Source organism: Oncorhynchus clarkii, chromosome 19 (genome assembly GCF_045791955.1).
Source record: "Oncorhynchus clarkii lewisi isolate Uvic-CL-2024 chromosome 19, UVic_Ocla_1.0, whole genome shotgun sequence".
Taxonomy (NCBI): domain Eukaryota; kingdom Metazoa; phylum Chordata; class Actinopteri; order Salmoniformes; family Salmonidae; genus Oncorhynchus; species Oncorhynchus clarkii.
Window position 1 is genome coordinate 21,525,767 of NC_092165.1, and position 23,765 is coordinate 21,549,531.

The 23,765-nt window shown below is 41.9% G+C and overlaps 1 protein-coding gene across 1 annotated transcript in view; it reads left to right on the forward strand.

Moving 5' to 3' along the window:
- The first annotated feature begins 4,398 nt into the window (after positions 1–4,398).
- The window catches only part of LOC139374922 (microsomal triglyceride transfer protein-like), a 41,383-nt gene continuing 22,016 nt past the window's right edge, over positions 4,399–23,765 (forward strand). The window contains exons 1-10 of the mRNA XM_071116159.1: positions 4,399–4,753; positions 6,616–6,806; positions 9,599–9,742; positions 12,178–12,285; positions 13,741–13,997; positions 14,334–14,484; positions 14,907–15,064; positions 15,444–15,612; positions 22,214–22,321; positions 23,098–23,310. Of these exons, the coding sequence (XP_070972260.1) occupies positions 4,693–4,753; positions 6,616–6,806; positions 9,599–9,742; positions 12,178–12,285; positions 13,741–13,997; positions 14,334–14,484; positions 14,907–15,064; positions 15,444–15,612; positions 22,214–22,321; positions 23,098–23,310 (1,560 nt within the window). The 5' untranslated portion in view covers positions 4,399–4,692. The remainder of the gene's footprint in view (positions 4,754–6,615; positions 6,807–9,598; positions 9,743–12,177; positions 12,286–13,740; positions 13,998–14,333; positions 14,485–14,906; positions 15,065–15,443; positions 15,613–22,213; positions 22,322–23,097; positions 23,311–23,765) is intronic.

Genomic DNA, 23,765 nt, shown 5'->3' on the forward strand with positions numbered 1-23,765 from the left:
TCGGGGGGTCTAGAGATGACAGAGAGGGGAACCTTAAACTACAGCTGATGGTGAGCACAAGTGATATTCATGTTTGAAAAAAAATTCCAAGGCACTTCCCACTGGGTAACGACATCAATTTAACGTCTATTCCATCTTGGTTCAACATCATTTCATTGACAAGACATGGAAAGAACGTTTACACAACCAGTGTGTGCCCAGTGAGTTGTCAGATAGAGTAAATTACAATTTGAATGTCTTTATTACATTGGCATACTGTATAACATACTGCAAGGAATGTTAAAAACAATTGCAACTTGCATGTTTCAGTTATAGGTTGCCTTCATGATGGCCTTCGAGTTACAGCTTGTAACACGTTATGACATAGTTTGAAAACTCTTATATGTTGTAGGTGATTGATATGTTGTGTCAGATACTGCAAACTGAGTCTATAGGAGATGTCCAGCAATGGATTCTGACAGCTGGTCAAAGAGGTAAGTGCACTGGACTGCACATATACACCAATCCATTTAGCATGCTGTCACTGTTATCTAGAGCCCTTTTCTAGTTGTTGAAATCCAGCTGCAGAGCATAGAGAGGGAAAGACAAGATTAGATAGATAAGATAGCTCTTTATTCATAGCTCTTTATTCATACCCCAAAGGACATTTGATAGCACCATCCAAATGAACAGTAACAAAAGGGTACATTACCAAGAAACATTTTTATCACAACATTAAAGTGAGACTACGCAATTAGCATTGCCACAGGCAGAATGAACCAATAATATTGCAGAGGAGTGAGATGCAAGACACCCTCACACAAAGTATATGATACACTCACACAAAGACTTTAAAAGTCCCCAAAATAGTGTTATTCGGGACCATAATCCCAAGTCCCTACTATGATCCATCAGGATGTAAACATTGATCTGTCATGGCGTTAACCTGTGGTGGTATTTACTTTTGTCCAGAAAAGGACCAGATTCTAAGTCTGCTGTCTTCCGCCCTGGCAAAGGACCCTGTCTCAGCCTATGAGGCTCCGGGAAGAGAGCAGCTGACAGTGAAGGAGGTTCAAAACCTCCCTCCTGCCTCCAGAATGGCTTTGATCAGTGAGGAGGATACCACCAGGTTAGTGTTTCCAACCAAAAATTGACGGCATTGTAAGACACCTATGCCAAATGTTGTCTACTGGGAGGATCGATTGTTGAAACATTTTGGTTGTTTTGGGGTCAATGGAAGATGGCAAAAGCTTTTAGTGGATCACAGCAAAAAAATGATGTTTTGGAATCACTGCACATTGGAAGTTGGCTGCACACTTCACAGTATACAGCCCCAGAACCAAATGCAGCCTAAAAAGTAATTGATGATGTGGGGGGGAGGAAATCCTAGTTCTTAAGGAAATCTATTTGAAATTGGATGAATGATGATGCCATGGAGCATGAAATTGCCATGCTGCCAAGAAATAGTACATCCCGCTATAACGATCTTCTGGCCACTTGAATCATGTCAATATCTGGCTGCCACTTCCCCCCTGGACAAAAACTGGAAGTTGTGCACCCCTGCACTAGGTGCTGTATAGAAATACTGCTACCCACTGGCCAATACATTTAACCTGTTCAAAAAGGACAGCCTGTAATGTATTTACAAAATATATTATGTTTACTCTTCACAGAGATCATTCCCTAGAAATTATGCCAAACTGTGACTCAGGTGAGTCTCCAAGGTTAAAGTCCTAACAAATAATATAATTCGTTAACATAGTAATTAATATGTTGATTGATTCACTCAATTTCTGGAGGTCTGTCTGTCTGTCTATTTATGATACACCATTCCCAGGTAAACTGGAGGATGCAGGCACAGAGAGGGCAGAGTCCAAGACCCACAGGCAGAGACACATTGCCAGACCCCTGAGTACCCAGAGGACCCTGTGTAGCCCCACCGTGTGCCACCTCAACCAAAAGGTGGTCCTACGTTACACCAAGCGGGCCCTGATGCCTCACACACCACCTGAAGTGTTTCAGGCCGAATGGCCCAACTATACCCAGCAGGCACCTGGCTCACTCGTGACATAAAACACAACTCTGGCAATACACCTGGGGCTGGTTCAGGAAGTTGCAACGTTACTGAACGTTCAGATAGAAATGTATGATGTAGAATAGATACCATTGTCTGTCATGTTGAATAGGTTATTGTATCAGCTCTAGTGATTCTATTCATATCTGCAACACTCTGAACGTTGTGCCCTAATGAATGAACCCCTCCTGTGCATCTCAATAGACCTCTTATTCAGCAATCGGTCATTTTGGTAGTCATTTTGTTCTGATTTGGTTTGAATTAGATTTTGAATTAGTGTTTCATTGAGGTGGAAAGGGAGTTAAAATGGGATTTGAGTGTAATCATTAGTTACAACAATACTTTTTACACTGTAATGACATAAGTAGTTACACAGTAATAATGGCAATGTAACGTAAGTGTTACCACGCAAAACACCAGTCTCAACATCAACAGTGAAGAGGCGACTCCGGGGATGCTGGCCTTCTAGGCTGAGTTGCAAAGAAAAGGACATATCTCAGACTGGCCAATAAAAAGAAAATATTAAGATGGACAAAAGAACACAGACACTGGACAGAGAAACTCTGCCTAGAAGGCCAGCATCCCTGAGTCGCCTCTTCACTGTTGATGTTGAGACTGGTGTTTTGCGGGTACTATTTAATGAATCTGCCAGTTGAGGACTTGTGAGGCATCTGTTTCTCAAGCTAGACACTCTAATGTACTTGTCCTCTTGCTCAGTTGTGCACCGGGGCTTCCCACTACTCTTTCTACGTTACTCGCTCTGAGACCTTGAAGTAGTGGTTCCCCTTGCTCTGCAAGGGGCCGTGGCTTTTGTGGAGCAATGGGTAACGATGCTTTTAGGGTGACTGTTGACGTGTGCAGAGCGTCCCTGGTTCGCGCCCAGGTCAGGGCGAGGGGACGGACTTAAAGTCTATACTGTTACACTAACATAATTGCAAAAGGGTTTTGTAATGATCAATTAGTCTTTTAAAATTATACATTTGTGAGGCCTCCCGGGTGGCGCAACCTGGGTTCGCGCCCAGGCTCTGTTGTAACCGGCCGTGACCGGGAGGTCCGTGGGGCGACGCACAATTGGCCTAGCGTCGCCCGGGTTAGGGAGGGCTTGGTCGGTAGGGGTGTCCTTGTCTCATCGCGCACCAGCGACTCCTGTGGCGGGCTGGGCGCAGTGTGCGGTGGCCAGGTGCACGGTGTTTCCTCCGGCGCATTGGTGCGGCTGGCTTCCGGGTTGGATGCGTGCTGTGTTAAGAAGCAGTGCGGCTTGGTTGGGTTGTGTATCGGAGGACGCATGACTTTCAACCTTCGTCTCTCCTGAGCCTGTACGGGAGTTGTAGCGATGAGACAAGATAGTAGCTACTACAACAATTGGATACCACGAAATTGGGGAGAAAAAGGGGTAAAATTCAAAAAAAAAAAAAATGATACATTTGAATTAGCTAACACAACGTGCCATTGAAACACAGGAGTGATGGTTGCTGATAATGGGCCTGTAGATATTCCATAAAATAAATCAGCTGTTTCCAGCCTCAATAGTCATTTACAACATTAGCAATGTCTACACTGATAAATTTGATGTTATTTTAATGGACAGAAAATGTTCTTTCAAAAACAAGGACCCCAAACCTTTGAACTGAAGTGTATATAAATAGGATTCTCCAATAAAGACTATGAGAAAAAACGACTTCAATGTCAAGGAAATTACTTCACTGCTTGATAAAACTGTTATTTCCCTTTCCCTCCCAATGTAGTCAAAGATAAGAATCATCCATAATGTAATGTAAATGTAATTCTTGATGCAGATAGGGGTCACAGGTCAAGGATTAGTCAGCGTCCCCTCCCACAAATCCCCACATCCATCCTTACCATTAGAGTGGGAAACGCAAAACTGACCTCAAATCGGTGCTTATAAATTCCTCCACACAAACACCGCAGAACGCCAAGCACCTACCATTGGCTCATATGCTGTCTGTTATAGAGTGACGTATATATTCCGTTTCCTTCAACGGTGTGTGCAACAATGTCAGTGTTTATTGCTAAATTAGGTGAAAGGTTCAATCTCAAAATGACGTCGTCTCACTACCGAGGGGTAAATGTCACCATTGTTTTCAACATTTTAGTCGTACGTTGAAAATGTTAAGAGTATTTTATTGTTTTGAACTTGTTGCTGAAAGTTGGGCAGAATTCGGCAGTATCGCTACAGCTGTGAAACTAACGTTACTGTTTTATCCTATATGTAATTGTCTCTGATTTTTATCATGATAGGCTACTACTTGAGGACGAAACCTCGATGTCAATTCGCACTTGTGCATGCGCTGTTGATAAAGCTATCGTCCTCTTCTCATCCGATTGATCGTCATGACCATTAGGTATGTCGTAACATAAATGAACTGATCGCGTACAAAGTATCATCTCCCGCCAACAGTGGGCATTGCGAAGGGATTGTCAAATCTCAGCTCTACAAGTTAATGATTTGCTCTTTACCTCGTACTTAGTACTTGAGCGTGGAGTTTGGATTCTGCCCTCCACGCCGATGACCATAATTCGAATAGTTTCGGGTAGCGGAGCCTTTCTTTCTGGCCTGTGAGCGCTGATCCAGTCAACTTTTACCTGCGGCCACCTTCTTGCTCCTAATAGATTTCAAAATGTTAGCTCTCTTTGTGCTTTTGCTCTGCATAACATCTTCATTTTCTGCTTCTACTAGAGGTGAGTTATTGTTTTTGTTTTTTTCCATGTACGGATATGTGTGATGAATATGTTATTGTATATTGTGTTGGTGTGTGATTTGCTTAGAGAGTATGTTAGCAGTTGGGCTCTATGCTTACAGTCCGTGACCTTGGAACTTCTGTCAACCTTTTGAATGGTCTTGCAACAACCAACAAATCACTTTCACAGGAGATTCATAATTTCATAGCACATGTTTGTTCCTAAATTCATCAGTCAAATAGTTTCCTGGTGATGTAAGGTGGGCTCCCGAGTGGTACAGCGGTCTAAGGCACTGCATCTCAGTGATAGCGGCGTCACTATACACTCTGGTTTGATTCCAGGTTGTATCACACCCGGCCGTTATTGGGAGTCCCATAGGGCAGTGCACAATTGGCCCAGCGTCGTTAGGGTTGGCCTGGGGTAGGCCATCCTTGTAAATAAGAATTTGTTCCGAACTGACTTGCCTAGTTAAATTAAAAATAATAATAAAGTACACTACCAATAGTAATTACTCCCCTGAACATTTAGGCAACCTGCAGGGTAGATATTGTGGATATTACTGTAGCTGGTGGTAAAGTTGTTTTTTGGGTGTCAATTCTATGAATCATAGGTGATATGAATGAAATGATTTCCTGTTCAACTTGGTCAGTAGAAGCTAAGGCAGTTGACAAAGTGGTTGAATACAGCTGTCTGTGGCAGATTTTGTATGTTTGATTCAGCACTTTGTGATTGGTGATGCAACCCGAAAGTGACACGTCAGTCTTGACTCATGACCTAATGTCAATTATTTTGTAATGCTACACTGTATTAGAGCAATCAAGGACTTTAATAGTCCACCCACAACGTTCTGTCTCCAGTGTTGATTGTGCCCATCAGAAACGTAGACCATAGTAGGTTTAGCTTACAAGGGTTCTCGTAATAATGACACATTATTACAAGTTGCAATTGGACCACGATAAAGGGCTCACCTTCTAAATCCAGGATGCCTGACAGTATGAATGTATAAATATTACTGTTCGTTTTTAAATCATCTGCTACAGAGGATAAGATGTTTGGAAGTATTTTGCATAAAGCTACACATGGTTTTACAAGTGTCAGTCTCATCCACCTGCCTGATCTTTCTCTGTCGAACCAGTAGCAATTAGCCAGGGGACCAGGTAACGTGTGTAATGGTTAAACAATTAATTTTTGCCTAGCCAAAACATTACAAATCTAACAGAGTAATAAATTAATCCAATCTGAACTCAAGCCTTTTTGTTATGATTGACATACAAAGGGGAAGTATTTGACTGCCGTAAAGCAGATGATTTGAGGGAAATACCTTAATTCAATCACTGCTTAATGGTATATACCAACTATTTCGTTTAGATGTTTTGACAGACATCTCACTCAGCAGTGAGGGCCATTTGGTGTTAACCAGCTTGTTGACATTGTTCTGATTAAAGACCGTGATATTTATATAGAGAAACACATTTATATAGTGAATCCCAACCATTTGGGGTCCTCCGTGAGTTGTCAGGGTCTCAGTAGCCATGTTAAAACTGCCCGTAGCCCAGTGCAAACACCCTTGGTTGTCACCCAATTGACTCCAGAAAAGTGACACAGGAATATTTTACTCCAGAAAAGTGACAGTTGGTTCCAATTAGCCAGGGTTAACAAATGCTTGTGTAAAAGGACATTAAACTGGCCCGGGGCTAATTTCAACCCAGGGTTAAAGATAGCCCTGGGCTAAGAGAATGCCGTTTGAAAAGGCCTAGCGGTGCTCAGCAAGAGAACTGATTTGAGAACATCTGCTCTAAGTCACTCATCACTGTAACGTTTGATCTCACTCTGCGATTCCTGCATGCCCCCTCTTGTTTCAGGTGCTGGCGCTGCTGGACCCAGGCTGAACAATGCCCAGTTGTACAAATTCAGTTACACCACCGAGGTGCTGGTGGACAGGGCCAAGGGATCAAAGGATGGCAGTGTCGGCTATAGGATCTCCAGTGACGTGGATGTCAACTTAGTGTGGAGAGACCCCAGCAGCAAGGACGACCAGCTCATCCAACTGGTGGTAAGTAATCCCACAGCACCACCTCCTCACCCTGACTTTGCCGATAGCTACTTTTATTGAGTAAAAATATACTTACTATGGCTGTGATATGTGGTCGTCCCACCTAGCTATCTTAAGATGAATGCACTAACTGTAAGTCGCTCTGGATAAGAGTGTCTGCTAATTGACTCTAATTGAAATTTAAATGTGTGTTGGCTGGATGTACCTGAATCCCAGCTCCTAGAACCCCAGCCCCTAGACCCCTATGCTCTTGTGTAGGTCTGAGAGGATTGGATAGGTGTAACTGTTTTATGGCAATAACCCTACCTCGCCATATGATAGCCTTGTTGGAATTTTTGCCATAGCGCTTAGACCTATCCAGTCTTTTCAGATCTACACAAATGCAGTGAGTAGGGGTTAGGGGTTGATTTAGGATTCATTCAGGGACAGACTGAGAGACAGTTTTTGTCAAACCTGGTTACATGTTTCCCTGGGATATTGAATAAAAAAAATTAAAAACCCACCTCTTGTTTTGGGAGGATACATGTTGGAGTTTATACATGCAAAATATTGTGTATTTATATTTATTATGGATCCCCAATAGCTGCTGATCTTCCAAAATTAAGGCAGTTTATACCATTTTAAAAACATTACCATACATTCAGATTGTGTGCCCTCAGGCCCCTGCTCCACCACTACACAGTATACAGTACAAAATCCATGTGTACGTGTGTATGCTGTCTTTACAATGTGAAAGGAAACTCAACCACATACAGTGCCTTGCGAAAGTATTCGGCCCCCTTGAACTTTGCGACCTTTTACCACATTTCAGGCTTCAAACATAAAGATATAAAACTGTATTTTTTTGTGAAGAATCAACAACAAGTGGGACACAATCATGAAGTGGAACAACATTTATTGGATATTTCAAACTTTTTTAACAAATCAAAAACTGAAAAATTGGGCGTGCAAAATTATTCAGCCCCTTTACTTTCAGTGCAGCAAACTCTCTCCAGAAGTTCAGTGAGGATCTCTGAATGATCCAATGTTGACCTAAATGACTAATGATGATAAATACAATCCACCTGTGTGTAATCAAGTCTCCGTATAAATGCACCTGCACTGTGATAGTCTCAGAGGTCCGTTAAAAGCGCAGAGAGCATCATGAAGAACAAGGAACACACCAGGCAGGTCCGAGATACTGTTGTGAAGAAGTTTAAAGCCGGATTTGGATACAAAAATATTTCCCAAGCTTTAAACATCCCAAGGAGCACTGTGCAAGCAATAATATTGAAATGGAAGGAGTATCAGACCACTGCAAATCTACCAAGACCTGGCCGTCCCTCTAAACTTTCAGCTCATACAAGGAGAAGACTGATCAGAGATGCAGCCAAGAGGCCCATGATCACTCTGGATGAACTGCAGAGATCTACAGCTGAGGTGGGAGACTCTGTCCATAGGACAACAATCAGTCGTATATTGCACAAATCTGGCCTTTATGGAAGAGTGGCAAGAAGAAAGCCATTTCTTAAAGATATCCATAAAAAGTGTTGTTTAAAGTTTGCCACAAGCCACCTGGGAGACACACCAAACATGTGGAAGAAGGTGCTCTGGTCAGATGAAACCAAAATTGAACTTTTTGGCAACAATGCAAAATGTTATGTTTGGCGTAAAAGCAACACAGCTGAACACACCATCCCCACTGTCAAACATGGTGGTGGCAGCATCATGGTTTGGGCCTGCTTTTCTTCAGCAGGGACAGGGAAGATGGTTAAAATTGATGGGAAGATGGATGGAGCCAAATACAGGACCATTCTGGAAGAAAACCTGATGGAGTCTGCAAAAGACCTGAGACTGGGACGGAGATTTGTCTTCCAACAAGACAATGATCCAAAACATAAAGCAAAATCTACAATGGAATGATTCAAAAATAAACATATCCAGGTGTTAGAATGGCCAAGTCAAAGTCCAGACCTGAATCCAATCGAGAATCTGTGGAAACAACTGAAAACTGCTGTTCACAAATGCTCTCCATCCAACCTCACTGAGCTCGAGCTGTTTTGCAAGGAGGAATGGGAGAACATTTCAGTCTCTCGATGTGCAAAACTGATAGAGACATACCCCAAGCGACTTACAGCTGTAATCGCAGCAAAAGGTGACGCTACAAAGTATTAACTTAAGGGGGCTGAATAATTTTGCACACCCAATTTTTCAGTTTTTGATTTGTTTAAAAAGTTTGAAATATCCAATAAATGTCGTTCCACTTTATGATTGTGTCCCACTTGTTGTTGATTCTTCACAAAAAAATACAGTTTTATATCTTTATGTTTGAAGCCTGAAATGTGGCAAAAGGTCGCAAAGTTCAAGGGGGCCGAATACTTTCGCAAGGCACTGTATTGATATGATCCTGGGAAAGAGGTTCTTAATGCCTCCTGTAATTGGAAAGAATAGGAAAATAAGCATGGTCTGATTGTGTAAAAATAGTACTTAACTCCCTATGGGGCCTGTCTAAGAATTTAAAAAAAATTGTATTTAAAAAGGCCTGGGTTCAAATAGTATTTGAATTCTGTTAATTACTTAAGTTGTGCTTAATTGTGTGTGCCTGGCCCACAAGCAGTCATCTCAAAAGTGCCAACATGCCTGCCTGGAATTCCAGACAGGCTAAACCAAACGCTGACGGTTTTTGAATAGGTTCAAATAGTATAATTCAAAGTCTATAACTTCCACTCTGGTTGTATTCTATGGAGAATATTGATATTGAGCTGCTTGAAGTGTCCTAATCATCTAACAATCTCCTCCATTCCCATCTGCAGATCTCAAACGTGAAGATAAAAAGTGTGGCCCAACGCTCAGCCAAGAAGAACATATTCCAGGGCGCCACAACGCAAAGCCTTCTCGGAGAGAATAAGCTGGCAGCACTGGAAAGGCCGTTCATGGTGCACCTGAAAAACGGAAAGGTAAGAGCTGTGGATGTTGGTTTGTGTCTATTGTAAGACATCATTAAGGGGCCCATTTAAACTCATAACAGGTCTTACAAATAATTACTGCAACATAATGCATTATACTTGCAGCTAAGTAAAGTGTTACTGTATGTTTTTATTGATGCATAATGCAAAATTATTGCTTTAACTTAAGGCAGTTACTAGGAACATGAATGTGCTTTGGGTATACTGTAGTGGAGATTATCTGCCATAGGTCGTAGGAAGTTTAATTGTTACCAGAAGTATACTAAATATACTACAAATAGTTATTTTTCTATCATTGTAGAGTACTATTGCTGTTATATCTTCATAGGTCAATAGTCATAAAAGTATTGTGCAATTGTACATTTATATCAACCATCAATTTTACTACAATCAGTTAAGATAAAAAATAAATAAATACTAAGTCTAGTATGGGAGCCATTTCTGGAGCATCATTGATGACATCTGTATTGCTGGGGACTATTAATGGAACCGTAATTGGCAATGTGTTGGTGTGGTGATGCTGGAAGGGGAAATACCAGACAGATGGTGAGTACAGGGCAAGGGTCAATCCTTCAGATTGCTGGCCGGCCGGTTATCAGATCTCACTGGAGAAGTGTGGGGGCATCGACGTGGCAAAGGGGTGCCGTTCCTGGATGACACAGACAGGGTGAGGTGAATAGGTGAACCAGTTGATCAGTGAATGTCCTGTTGAATGCATTGTGATCAGCTAAATCTGTTATGAAAATATTGCGAATTTAGCACGGGACTGTATATATTGAAACTAAATGTATCTCATAGTATTACGAACTATAATAAGTGACTACATACACTCACTGGCCAGTTTTATTAGGTACACCCATCTACTACCGGGTCGGACGCCCCTTTGCGTTCAACAGGAATGTTCCACAGGGTTGTTGGTCCATGCTGACGTGATGGCATCACGCAGTTGATGCAGATTGAACGCCTGTTAGCCTGCATGATTCTTGCCATTCTCCTTGGACTTCTCTCGTCAACAGCTGTTTTCGCCCACAGGACGGCCGTTGACTGGATGTTTTTGTTTGTCGCACCATTATCGGTAAACCCTAGACACAGTTGTGCGTGGAAAAACCCAGGATACCATGCTCAAAGTTGTTTAGGTCACTTGTGTTGCCCATTCTAACGTTCAATCGAACAGTAACTGATTGCCTTGATGCCTTTAAGATAATGAGTGACATGATTTTGAAACTTTTGTGATAATAGTGACCTCAGGGTGACTGTTTGTTTTTACTACAATGTGATTTATTGTCTGCAACCTTTGTACCTCTGTATTGTATTTTTTTACTTTTTATGCTGTAGTCTCTGCAATGTTAGACATGGTTTTTCAAATTAAGCTTTCTATCTCTCTGAGTTGATGATGGCTGAGTATGGACAAAATAAGGTTGAAGAATGATTGTCTTCAACAAATATAATAACTAAAACCTAATAAATCTAGTGGTTTAATCTAAACCTTAAAGTGTGATTTTACAGTGTGATGCCCTGAGTTGAGTGGAATACGCTGTGAAGGTGAATAAGACATTTGTTTGATAGTGTCTGACTGCAGAATGTGCATTGGGTTGCCATGGGCATTCCTTGCCAAGAAAATGACTCTTATTGGCCCCTGTGCCACGCCATGGCCATACTGTCAGGTTTCAGGTAAGACCCAGATGTAGACCGTGTCGAAGAAACAAACATTTATTTCTAGTACAGGGGCAGGCAAACAACAGGTCAGTAATCCAGAGAGGGTACAAGGGGGGCAAGCAGGGGTCAATAATCCAGTGACGTGGGGCAAGTCAGTTACGAACAAATTCTTATTTTCAAGAACTGCCTTGTTCAGGGGCAGAACGACAGATTGCCATGGGCATTCCTTGCCAAGAGAATGACTCTTATTGGCCCCTGTGCCAACCTTGTCAGCTCGGTGGATTTGATCTTGCAACCTTTTGGTTACTAGTCCAACTCTCTAACCACTAGGCCACGCTGCTGCCCCAAGGTATAGAACGGCAGGCAGACTCGGGTCAGGGCAGGCAGAATGGTCAAAACTGGGACGGACTAGAAAGCAGGTACAGGGGAACAAACGCTGCTAAGTTTCAAAAACAAAATGAATTGGCAACAGAGAACAAAGGTATAAATACACACCTGGAGGGGGATGGAGACAAGCACATTGACAGCTGAAACAGATCAGGGTCTGACACATACCTTGCCAAGAGAAAAGGAACTCCCTCAAGATGCATTTCAGTCAGACCCTACGTAGTCAGACCCTTTTCCATTTGTTGACATCTCATCATTATCTGAGGCACTTTGATAATATTAATCGGAGAGAAGTACTGCTAATTTTGCTGTTCTGTCACTTGACTCTAGTGCACTGTTTCGTATCATATTGACTTGTTTGTTGTTCCATGCCTCTGTTTCAGGTGAGCAGCTTTTACTGCTATAAGGCGGAGCCTGCTTCCATTAAGAACTTGAAAAGGGGTGTGGCTAGCTTGCTGCAGGTGCAATCCAGATCTGGGAAGGTCATAGAGGTAAATGAGACCCAATGCATATACAGTTACAGGAAATTGTGGAAACATTTAATCTGCAGTCCTATTTTAGCAGGCACTTACTAAGAGATGATGTGGTAACAATGAGTACTTTTGATACACTTAACTAACTCAATTGGTAACCACCAAATTGGTTCTATATATATATATATGTATGTATGTATGTATGTATGTATGTATGTATGTATGTATGTATGTATGTATGTATGTGTGTGTGTGTGTGTGTGTGTGTGTGTGTGTGTGTGTGTGTGTGTGTGTGTGTGTGTGTGTGTGTGTGTGTGTGTGTGTGTGTATATATACATACATACACTCTACTGGTCAAAAGTTTTAGAGCACCTACTCATTCAACAAGGGTTTTTCTTTATTTTTACTATTTTATACATTGTAGAATAATAGTGAAGACATCAAAACTATGAAATAACACACATAATCATGTAGTAACCAAAAAAGTATTAAACAAATCAAATTCGATTCTTCAAATAGCCACCCTTTGCCTTGATGACAGCTTTGAACACTCATGGCATTCTCTCAAGCAGCTTCATGAGGTAATCACCCCACCTGACATTAGCCAGGTGGAAATGTGTCCTTTCATCTGATGAGTCCAAATTTTAGATTTTGGGTTCCAAACTTTGTGAGACGCGTTGCTGGCGAACGGATGATCTCCGCATCTGTATTTCCCACCGTGAAGCATGGAGGAAGTGTGATGGTGTAGAGGTGCGTTGCTGGTGACACTGTCTGTGATTTATTTAGAATTCAAGGCACACTTAACCAGCATGGCTGCCACAGCATTCTGCAGCGATACGCCATCCTATCTGGTTTGCTCTATCACTTGTATTTAAGCAGGACAATGACCCAACACACCTCCGGGCTGTGTAAGGGCTATTTAACCAAGAAGGAGAGTGATGGAGTGCTGCTTCAGATGACCTGGCCTCCACAATCACCTGACCTCAACCCAATTGAGATGGTTTGGGATGAGTTGAACCGCAGAGTGAAGGGAAAGCAGCCAACAAGTGCTCAGCATATGTTTGAACTCCTGTTGGAAAAGCATTCCAGGTGAAGCTGGTTGAGAGAATACCATGAGTGTGCAAAGCTGTCAGCCACCCTTTGCCTTGATATTTGAAGCATCTCAAATTTTAAATGTATTTTGATTTAAAACTTTTGGTTACTCCATGATTCCATGTGTTATTTCATAGTTTTGATGTCTTTACTATTATTCTAAAATGTAAAAATAAGAAAAACCCTTGAATGAGCAGGTGTCATGTCATCAAAAAAATAAAAAATAATAATAATGCACTGTAAAATAACATTTTACCATAAACACAGTTGTAAGTTTGCAATGAATTCTCAATGTAAATCATTTGAACAAATGCTGAACTGTTTTTCTATGGTTTTCTGTGTGAGTACTTTTGGTTGCCTGACTGATCTTTCTGGGAACAGAATGATGTGTCAGGGAGGTGTACGGTAGAGTACAAGGCTGCCCAAGGCCAGGTGACAAGGACCAAGGCTTTGGAGACCTGCAAGACCGCAGAGACCGGCTTCACCACCTACATTCAGGTCCTGGGCGTGAGTGGGGAGTCCAGCTCTGTCACTGTTTTCACCCTGGAGGATGGCTTCATTAAGTCAGCCACAGCCAAGGAGACTCACATCTTAGCAGTCAACGCACGCCGCACCACCGCCGCTAAAATAGTGTCCAGGTAAGGTGTGACACAAATCACATTTTATTTGTCACATGCGCCAAATACAACAGGAATGCTTACTTACAAGCCCTTAACCAACAATGCGGCTTTAAGAAAAATATGACACACGGGAGTCAAATGGAATTTTAATGGTGAAATTCTGCTGTAAACATTGAGGCAATAGTTGTATTTCTTCTTTTTGTTTACTACATTAATCCAACACATGCGTTCTTTCATTGTAAAAGTAATGTTCTTTTTTCACTTACTGATTTGAGTAGGCTTTCTGAGAGCATCAATTGCATGGAACAGAAACTGATTGATTGATTTGGATTTGTTAATTTATGTTGTCCTCAGGCAAAACTTGACGCTGGTAACAATTGAGACTGGGCCATTTGAGGCTGCGGGGAAGAATGTCGCCAGTGTTGTCAAATCACTTGATGAGAAATTGTATGCTGTTGGTGTGACAGCTGAGAAGGTCAAATCCCAATGCAAGGGCTGTCAATCGGTGAGTGGTTGTGAGAAGCAATAAAGTAAAGTGCTTCACGTTGTTTTCAACCTTGGACACTGACTTTTTCCTCTGAAAGATTCCAATATAACCTTCAATATAATCTTCAATTCAGCTTTTACATTGACGGTATTGACTCCCAAACTAAATGCTTCAAAAATGACTCTTTGCTATAGAATAATTAAAAAGGGCAGAGGAAAACTGTACGATGCTGGCCTGGTTGATTGCTGGAATGGTGCTAGAATGAAATAATCAGAACCAACACAGTACAGGGTGTTACAATAGTGTAAAAAGCCCTTGTGAAATCTGAATTTACCAACGCTATACCACACTATCGATGCATGTCCTTGCTGACCAAACATGTAATTAAGAAATTAGCATTTTTCCCCCTTTCTTTTCCTCTTCTCTGCTCATCCCGCTAGCTGTTTGAGCACTGGCAAGAGGTCAAGAAGCAGTTTGAACCAGATAGCTTGTCAAAGGCTATCGCTCCCCGACGCTTCCTGGCTCTCATCCAGAGCATAAGGAAAGCCTCCAAGGACGAGATCCTCCAAGTGCTGAAGAGCTCCACCAAGACTGCCCTGTAAGGCCTAGCACTTACCCACCTCTCTCTCTCTCTCTCCCTTTCTCTTTGTCTGCCTCTTTCTCTCACTCTCCTCTTTTTTTCTCTTTTTGTCTTTCCTGTTTCACTCCTTCTCTCTATTTTCACTTCTCTTCTATCGCTCTCTCTTCTCAATCTCTTGTTTTCTCGTCTTTTTTTATGTATGTTTGTGTTTTTTTCTCTCTCTCAGGCTGTGATGCTTTCTTATGAGATGTAGTGACTCGTCACCCCATTTCCTTGCTGTCTGTCTCTCGCCCCGTGGGTCTTTTGGCCAGAGCCACATAGTTAACTATATAGGGAATATTGCGACATTTTAGACTTCTGACTCACTGCCTCTCTCCAACTCTGTCGGGGTCTGCAGACCTCAGGTGGTGGACGCCGTGACATCGTCCCAGACGCCCGCCTCCCTGGACGCCATGCTGCAGTTCCTCAACTTTGCCGACCCCAAAGGCCTGGTTCTGCAGGAAAGGTTCCTGTACGCCTGCGGCTTCGCCTCGCACCCCAACGAAAGAATGCTCCAGGCTTTGGTGGTGAGTGGCCAATGGCTGCCACTTGCTTAAACTCTACAAACCAAAATGAATGAAATGCATGTCCAACACAGCGGGATGGGGAGAAATTATTCGGTAAAAGTCCGTTCAACGTTTTCAGTTGGTTAGACAGATATGTCATTGTGACTTCTGACAGGCACCGCAACAACACTAGACCCTCCCCCAATGCTCTGCTCCCAGTTAAATCATTGAATTACTTAGTTTTTTACCTATCTGTTTTTTCTGGTTTGAAAGTACCCTTATGCTCATCATCAGGGCAAACATCCATACAATTAGCTCCGGTTAGAGGAGATGGAGGAGACTGAAACGAAAACATATCCTTAACGTACTTTGCTTCCTCTTTCAAATATAATTTGGTGAATCATAGGTGACTTTGTCATTTGCAACAAGTTTCATAAAATTATTTTTTTGTAGCATTTCTATGTTGAAGATTGTTTAATCATTTGGTGCATTTATTTCCCCATTTTCCATCCAGTTCGCTTTATTTTTATAATATATTACACTGGATCTCTCTTGAATAAGTTCCTCCATTTCTTTTTGTTTTTCCTCTAACTTATTCTGTGCCTCTATGGTACAGTTTTTATTGCTGTCTAACTGTACTGTTAGTCCTTCAATTTCCTTTGTTAATATGGACTCTTTTGATCTAAATTTATTTTGTTTTAGAGATGAGTACTGAATTGCATGACCTCTAAAGGCACATTTAAGTGTCTTGTACAATAAGCGGATTTGCTGTACCTATGTTATGCCCGAAAAAAGCAGTTATATATATATTAAAAACAAGTTATCATCCAATATGATTGATTAAATTTCCAATATCCTCGCCAACGTGGAAATTCCGTTAGAGTAATATATATGCCAATTATCTGATGGTCCGACCGCATTCTGTCCCCTATCAACACTTTTTTTCACTTTCGGTGCCAACCAGACTGACATAAGAAAGAAGTCAAGACGACTAACTTGATTAAGCCTCCGCCATGTATATCTCACTAGGTCAGGATATTTAAGCCTCCATATATCCACTAGTTCCAATATATCCATGATATTTGTGATTTCCTTAAGAGCATGAGGGTGATAGTGTGATTTCCTTTACGGTCCATTGAGGTATTTAAAACCGTATTATAATCTCCCACCATGATAATATTGTATTGCTTGCAGGGTTGATACTTTATTATATATATATATTTTCAAAGAAGCGTGGATCATCATTATTTGGTCCGTAAAGGTTAATGAGCCATATCTGTTTATGGTCCAATAACAACATATTTAAAATCATCCATCTACCTTGTGGATCTGTTTTGACAATTTGCACATTCGGATCAAAATTACTGCTAATATCATCATCCCTTTTGAGTTTCTTTGCCCATGGGAGAAGTATTTTTCACCCACAGTCCATTTTCTCACCTTCATCTAAAATTGTTGATTGAGTTTCCTGTAAACAATAATTAATTAATTAATTAATTAATGGTATATCTACATAGGTGTACAGAGGCCCATTATGAGCAACCATTACTCCTGTGTTCCAATGGCACGTTGTGTTAGCTAATCCAAGTTTATCATTTTAAAAGGCTAATTGATCATTTGAAAACCCTTTTGCATTAAGTTAGCACAGTTAAACTGTTATTCTGATTTAAAGAAGCAATAAAACTGGCCTTTAGACAAGTTGAGTATCTGGAGCATCAGCAGTTGTGGGTTTGATTACAAGCTCAAAATGGCCAGAAACAAAGCACTTTCTTCTGAAACTCATCAGTCTATTCATGTTCTGAGAAATGAATGCTATTCCATGTGAGAAATTGCCAAAAAACTGAAGATCTGGTACAACGCTGTGTACAACTCCACAGAACAGTGCAAACTGGCTCTAACCAGAATAGAAAGAGGTGTGGGAGGCCCTGGTGCACAACTGAGCAAGAGGCCAAGTACATTAGTTTCTAGTTTGAGAAACAGATACTTCACAAGTCCTCAACTGGCAGCTTCATTAAATAAACTCAGCAAAAAAAGAAACATCCCTTTTTCAGGACCCTGTCTTTCAAAGATAATTTGTAAACATCCATATAACTTCACAGATCTTCATTATGAAGGGCTTAAACCCTTTCTCATGCTTGTTCAATGAACCATAAATAATTAATGAACATGCACCTATCGAACGGTTGTTAAGACACTATCAGCTTACAGACAGTACGCAATTAAGGTCACAATTATGAAAACGTAGGACACTAAAGAGTATCCCTGCTCATCTGCGTGAACGTGCCTTAGGCATGCTGCAAGGAGACATAAGGATAGCGGATGTGGCCAGGGCAATAAATTGCAATGTCCGTACTGTGAGACGCCTAAGACAGCGCTACACAGGGAGACAGGATGGACAGCTGATCGTCCTCGCAGTGGCAGAGCACGTGTAGCAACATCTGCACAGGATCGGTGCATCTGAACATCACACTTGCGGGACAGGTACAGGATGGCAACAACTGCCCGAGTTACACCAGGAACGCACACTCCCTCCATCAATGCTCAGACTGTCCACAATAGGCTGAGAGAGGCTGGACTGAGGGCTTGTAGGTCCGTTTTAAGGCAGGTCCTCACCAGACATCACCGGCAACGGCGTTGCCTATGGGCACAAACCCACCATCGCTGGACCAGACAAGACTGGCAAAAAGTGCTCTTCACTGACGAGTCGCGGTTTTGTCTCACCAGGGGTAATTGTCGGATCCGTATTTATCATCGAAGGAATGAGCGTTACACCGAGGCCTGTCCTCTGGAGCGGGATCAATTTGGAGGTGGAGGGTCTGACATGGTCTGGGGCGGTGTGTCACAGCATCATCGGACTGAGCTTGTTGTCATTGAAGGCAATCTCAACGCTATGCGTTACAGGGAAGACATCCTCTTCCCTCATGTGGTACCCTTCCTGCAGACTCATCCTGACATGTCCCTCCAGCATGACAATGCCACCAGCCAAACTGCTTGTTCTGTGTGTGATTTCCTGCAAGACAGGAATGTCAGTGTTCTGCCATGGCCAGCAATCCCATTGAGCACTTCTGGGACCTGTTGGATCGGAGGGTGAGGGCTGGGGCCATTCCCCCCCAGAAATGTCCGGGAACTTGCAGGTGCCTTGGTGGAAAAGTGGGGTAACATCTCACAGCAAGAACTGGCAAATCTGGTGCAGTCCATGAGGAGGAGATGCACTGCAGTACTTAATGCAGCTGGTGGCCACACCAGATGCTGACTGTTACTTTTGTTTACAGTTGTTGAAAATAAACGCAGTTGACAGTGAGAGGATGTTTCTTTTTTTGCTGAGTTTAGTACCCGCAAAACACCAGTCTCAACGTCAACAGTGAAGAGGCAACTCCGGGATGCTGGCCTGCTAAGCAGAGTTCCTCTGTCCAGTGTCTGCGTTCTTTTGCCCATCTTAATATTTTATTTTTATTGGCCAATCTGAGATGTGGCTTTTTCTTTGCAACTCTGCCTCCCACTCCTCTTTCTATTCTGGTTAGAGCCAGTTTGCGCTGTTCCCAACTAGTCTAAAGAAGGCATGTTTGAGTGTTGCTTGTTTTTGGAATATTTGTCAACTTTTCTCTAGCCTTCTTGTTTTTGTTATTATCCAGATTCAATGTACAGTGCCTTGCGAAAGTATTCGGCCCCCTTGAACTTTGCGACCTTTTGCCACATTTCAGGCTTCAAACATAAAGATATAAAACTGTATTTTTTTGTGAAGAATCAACAACAAGTGGGACACAATCATGAAGTGGAACGACATTTATTGGATATTTCAAACTTTTTTAACAAATCAAAAACTGAAAAATTGGGCGTGCAAAATTATTCAGCCCCCTTAAGTTAATACTTTGTAGCGCCACCTTTTGCTGCGATTACAGCTGTAAGTCGCTTGGGGTATGTCTCTATCAGTTTTTCACATCGAGAGACTGACATTTTTTCCCATTCCTCCTTGCAAAACAGCTCGAGCTCAGTGAGGTTGGATGGAGAGCATTTGTGAACAGCAGTTTTCAGTTCTTTCCACAGATTCTCGATTGGATTCAGGTCTGGACTTTGACTTGGCCATTCTAACACCTGGATATGTTTATTTTTGAACCATTCCATTGTAGATTTTGCTTTATGTTTTGGATCATTGTCTTGTTGGAAGACAAATCTCCGTCCCAGTCTCAGGTCTTTTGCAGACTCCATCAGGTTTTCTTCCAGAATGGTCCTGTATTTGGCTCCATCCATCTTCCCATCAATTTTAACCATCTTCCCTGTCCCTGCTGAAGAGAAGCAGGCCCAAACCATGATGCTGCCACCACCATGTTTGACAGTGGGGATGGTGTGTTCAGCTGTGTTGCTTTTACGCCAAACATAACGTTTTGCATTGTTGCCAAAAAGTTCAATTTTGGTTTCATCTGACCAGAGCACCTTCTTCCACATGTTTGGTGTGTCTCCCAGGTGGCTTGTGGCAAACTTTAAACGACACTTTTTATGGATATCTATAAGAAATGGCTTTCTTCTTGCCACTCTTCCATAAAGGCCAGATTTGTGCAATATATGACTGATTGTTGTCCTATGCACAGAGTCTCCCACCTCAGCTGTAGATCTCTGCAGTTCATCCAGAGTGATCATGGGCCTCTTGGCTGCATCTCTGATCAGTCTTCTCCTTGTATGAGCTGAAAGTTTAGAGGGACGGCCAGGTCTTGGTAGATTTGCAGTGGTCTGATACTCCTTCCATTTCAATATTATCGCTTGCACAGTTTTCCTTGGGATGTTTAAAGCTTGGGAGATCTTTTTGTATCCAAATCCGGCTTTAAACTTCTTCACAACAGTATCTCGGACCTGCCTGGTGTGTTCCTTGTTCTTCATGATGCTCTCTGCGCTTTTAACGGACCTCTGAGACTATCACAGTGCAGGTGCATTTATACGGAGACTTGATTACACACACGTGGATTGTATTTATCATCATTAGTCATTTAGGTCAACATTGGATCATTCAGAGATCCTCACTGAACTTCTGAAGAGTTTGCTGCACTGAAAGTAAAGGGGCTGAATAATTTTGCACGCCCAATTTTTCAGTTTTTGATTTGTTAAAAAAGTTTTAAATATCCAATAAATGTTGTTCCACTTCATGATTGTGTCCCACTTGTTGTTGATTCTTCACAAAAAAATACAGTTTATATCTTTATGTTTGAAGCCTGAAATGTGGCAAAAGGTCGCAAAGTTCAAGGGGGCCGAATACTTTCGCAAGGCACTGTAATTACCCTCGAATATATGAAGTGCTAATATTTGGTCTAACTTACTAATATTGAAATATTATGAATTTATCTTGAGGCGATTTTGCACCGGTGTGTTCAGTACGCCATCTTGCCTGCAGTCAGTCAATATGGAAAATTGAAAGAACTTTGAACATTTTTTCAAGTGCAGTCGCAAAAACCATCCTGCACTATGATGAAACTGGCTCTCATGAGGACCGTCACAGGAAAGGAAGTCCCAGAGTTACCTCTGCTGCAGAGGATAAGTTCATTAGCGTTACCAGCCTCAGAAATTGCAGCCCAAATAAATACTTCAGAGTTCATGTAACAGACACATCTCAACATCAACTGTACAGAGGACACTGTGTGAATCAGGCATTCATGGTCGAGTTGCTTCAAAGAAACCACAACTAAAGGACACGAAGAAGAGACTTGCTTGGGCCAAGAAACACGAGCAATGGGCATATAGACCGGTTGAAATCTGTCCTTTGGTCTGATGAGTCCAAATTGAGATTTTTAGTTCCAAACGCAGTGTTACATTGTGAGACGCAGAGTAGGGGAACGGATGATCTCCGCATGTGTAGGTCCCACCGTGAACCATGGCGGAGGAGGTGTGATGGTGTGTTGCTGGTGACAATGTCTGTGATTTATTTAGAATTCAAGGCACACTTAACCAGCATGGCTACCACAGCAATCTGCAGAAATACGCCATCCCATCTGGTTTGCGCTATCATTTGTTTTTAAACAGGACAACGACCCAACACACCTCCAGGCTGTGTAAGGGCTATTTGACCAAGAAGGAGAGTGATGGAGTGCTGCTTCAGATAAGCTGGTCTCCACAATCACCTGACCTCAACCCAATTGAGATGGTTTGGGATGGGTTGGACCACAGTGTGAAGGAAAAGCAGCCAACAAGTGCTCAGCATATGTGGGAAGTTATTCAAGACTGTTGGAAAAGCATTCCAGGCGAAGCTGGTTGAGAGTGCCATGAGTGTGCAAAGATGTCAAAGGCAAAAGCTGGCTATTTTGAAGAATCTCAAATATAAAATATATTTTGATTAACAATTTTTTGGGTTGCTACATGATTCCATATGTGTTATTTCATTGTTTTGATGTCTTCACTATTATTCTGCATTGTAGAACACTGTAAAAATAAAGAAGAACCCTTGTTGAATGAATAGGTGCTCTAAAACTTTTGACCAATAGTGTGTACACAAAGAATTTGTGGTGCAGTTGTTTTTCTTTCTCTTCGATTTTCCACCTACGACTTTCAAAATTACAATTATATTTAAAAAAAAAAAAAAAATGTGTGTACTGTATGATGAAACATATGGCGATTTTAATTACGCACATTGTTTTTTCAGGACATTTCAAAGGGCAAGATTGTCAGTAATGACATCAAAGAGTCGGTGGTGATCATCATGGGTGCCCTTGTGCACAAGCTCTGTCAGAAAGGGGGTTGTGAGCTACCAGTGAGTATTGAATATGTTTGACCCTATGTCTGTAATGAGGGGAGATGTACAAAACTCGTTCTTAAAGGGATTCATAAATTCTGTTTACTTAATATTCATCTCCAGCACCACCCCAACATCAACATGTGAAAATGGTGTGTTTCATAGTTCAAAAGATGGAGGAAGATAACTGTTTCTGATAACATCTGTTGAACATCATGTAATTTGAACCAACTATGAGTAGGCATTGTCTCGATGAATGTGAAGTAGAAATTAGTTTAAATGTCCCTTTTAAGCAATTGAATAATCTTCAACCAAGAGAATACTGATTGGACTTTTTTAACTGAACCAAGTACAACTATTAGAATGCCAGACTGGAATAGTGTAGTGATACAATAGTGAGACGTAGCTGTGTCTAATGGTTTGAAAAGATACAGAAATTATCCCTCTGATGGATTTGGGCTCTGAGTGGCGCAGCGGTCTAAGGCACTGCATCTCTGTGCTAGAGGCATCACCACAGACCCTGGTTCAATTCCAGGCTGTATCACAACTGTCCATGATTGGGAGTCCCATAGGGTTGCGCACAATTGGCCCAGCGTCATCCAGGTTAGGGTTTGGCCGGGGTAGGCTGTCATTGTAAATAAGAATTTGTTTTTAACTGACTTGCCTAGTTAAATAAAAGAAAATAAATATGATCCTGTTGTGACCAAAGAAAGTCACAATTTCTTAAAAGGCACACACCTGAACTATACAATGGCTGACTTATTGTGTGTGTTTTTGTCTCATGTACAACCCAGACTGTGGTTGAGGTGAAGAAGATGATTCTGGAAGGTCCCGACAGTACGCAGGTGGAGTCAGACGTTCAGATGTACCTGCTAGCGCTGAAGAACTCCCTGCTGCCTGAGGCCATTCCCCTGTTTTCCAAATATGCTGAGTCGGAGGTCGGAGCCTACTGCACCATCTCCCTCACAGCCCTGCAGAGATACGACGTCGCCCTCATCACAGACGAGGTGAGGCCATTTGACGATTGCCATTCCCAGAGCCATATATTTAGATGCATACTAAGGGTATATCGAAATAAGAGAAATGTATGTGGACACCTGCTGTAAAGTAACAAAACGTGGAAAAAGTCAAGGGGTCTGAATACTTTCCAAGTGCACTGTATATTCTGTTGTATGTACAGTGCATTCTGGAACTATTCAGACCCCTTGACTTTTTCCACGTTTTGTTACTTGACAGCCTTATTCTAAAATGGATTCAATTGTTTTTCCCCCTCACCAATCTACACACAATACCTCATGATGACAAAGCAAAAACAGGTTTTTAGAAATGTTAGCTATTTATTTTTTAAATATCACATTTGCGTAAGTATTCAGACCCTTTACTCAGTACTTTGTTGAAGCACCTTTGGCAGTGATTACAGCCTCGAGACTTCTTGGGTGTGACGCTACAAGCTTGGCACACC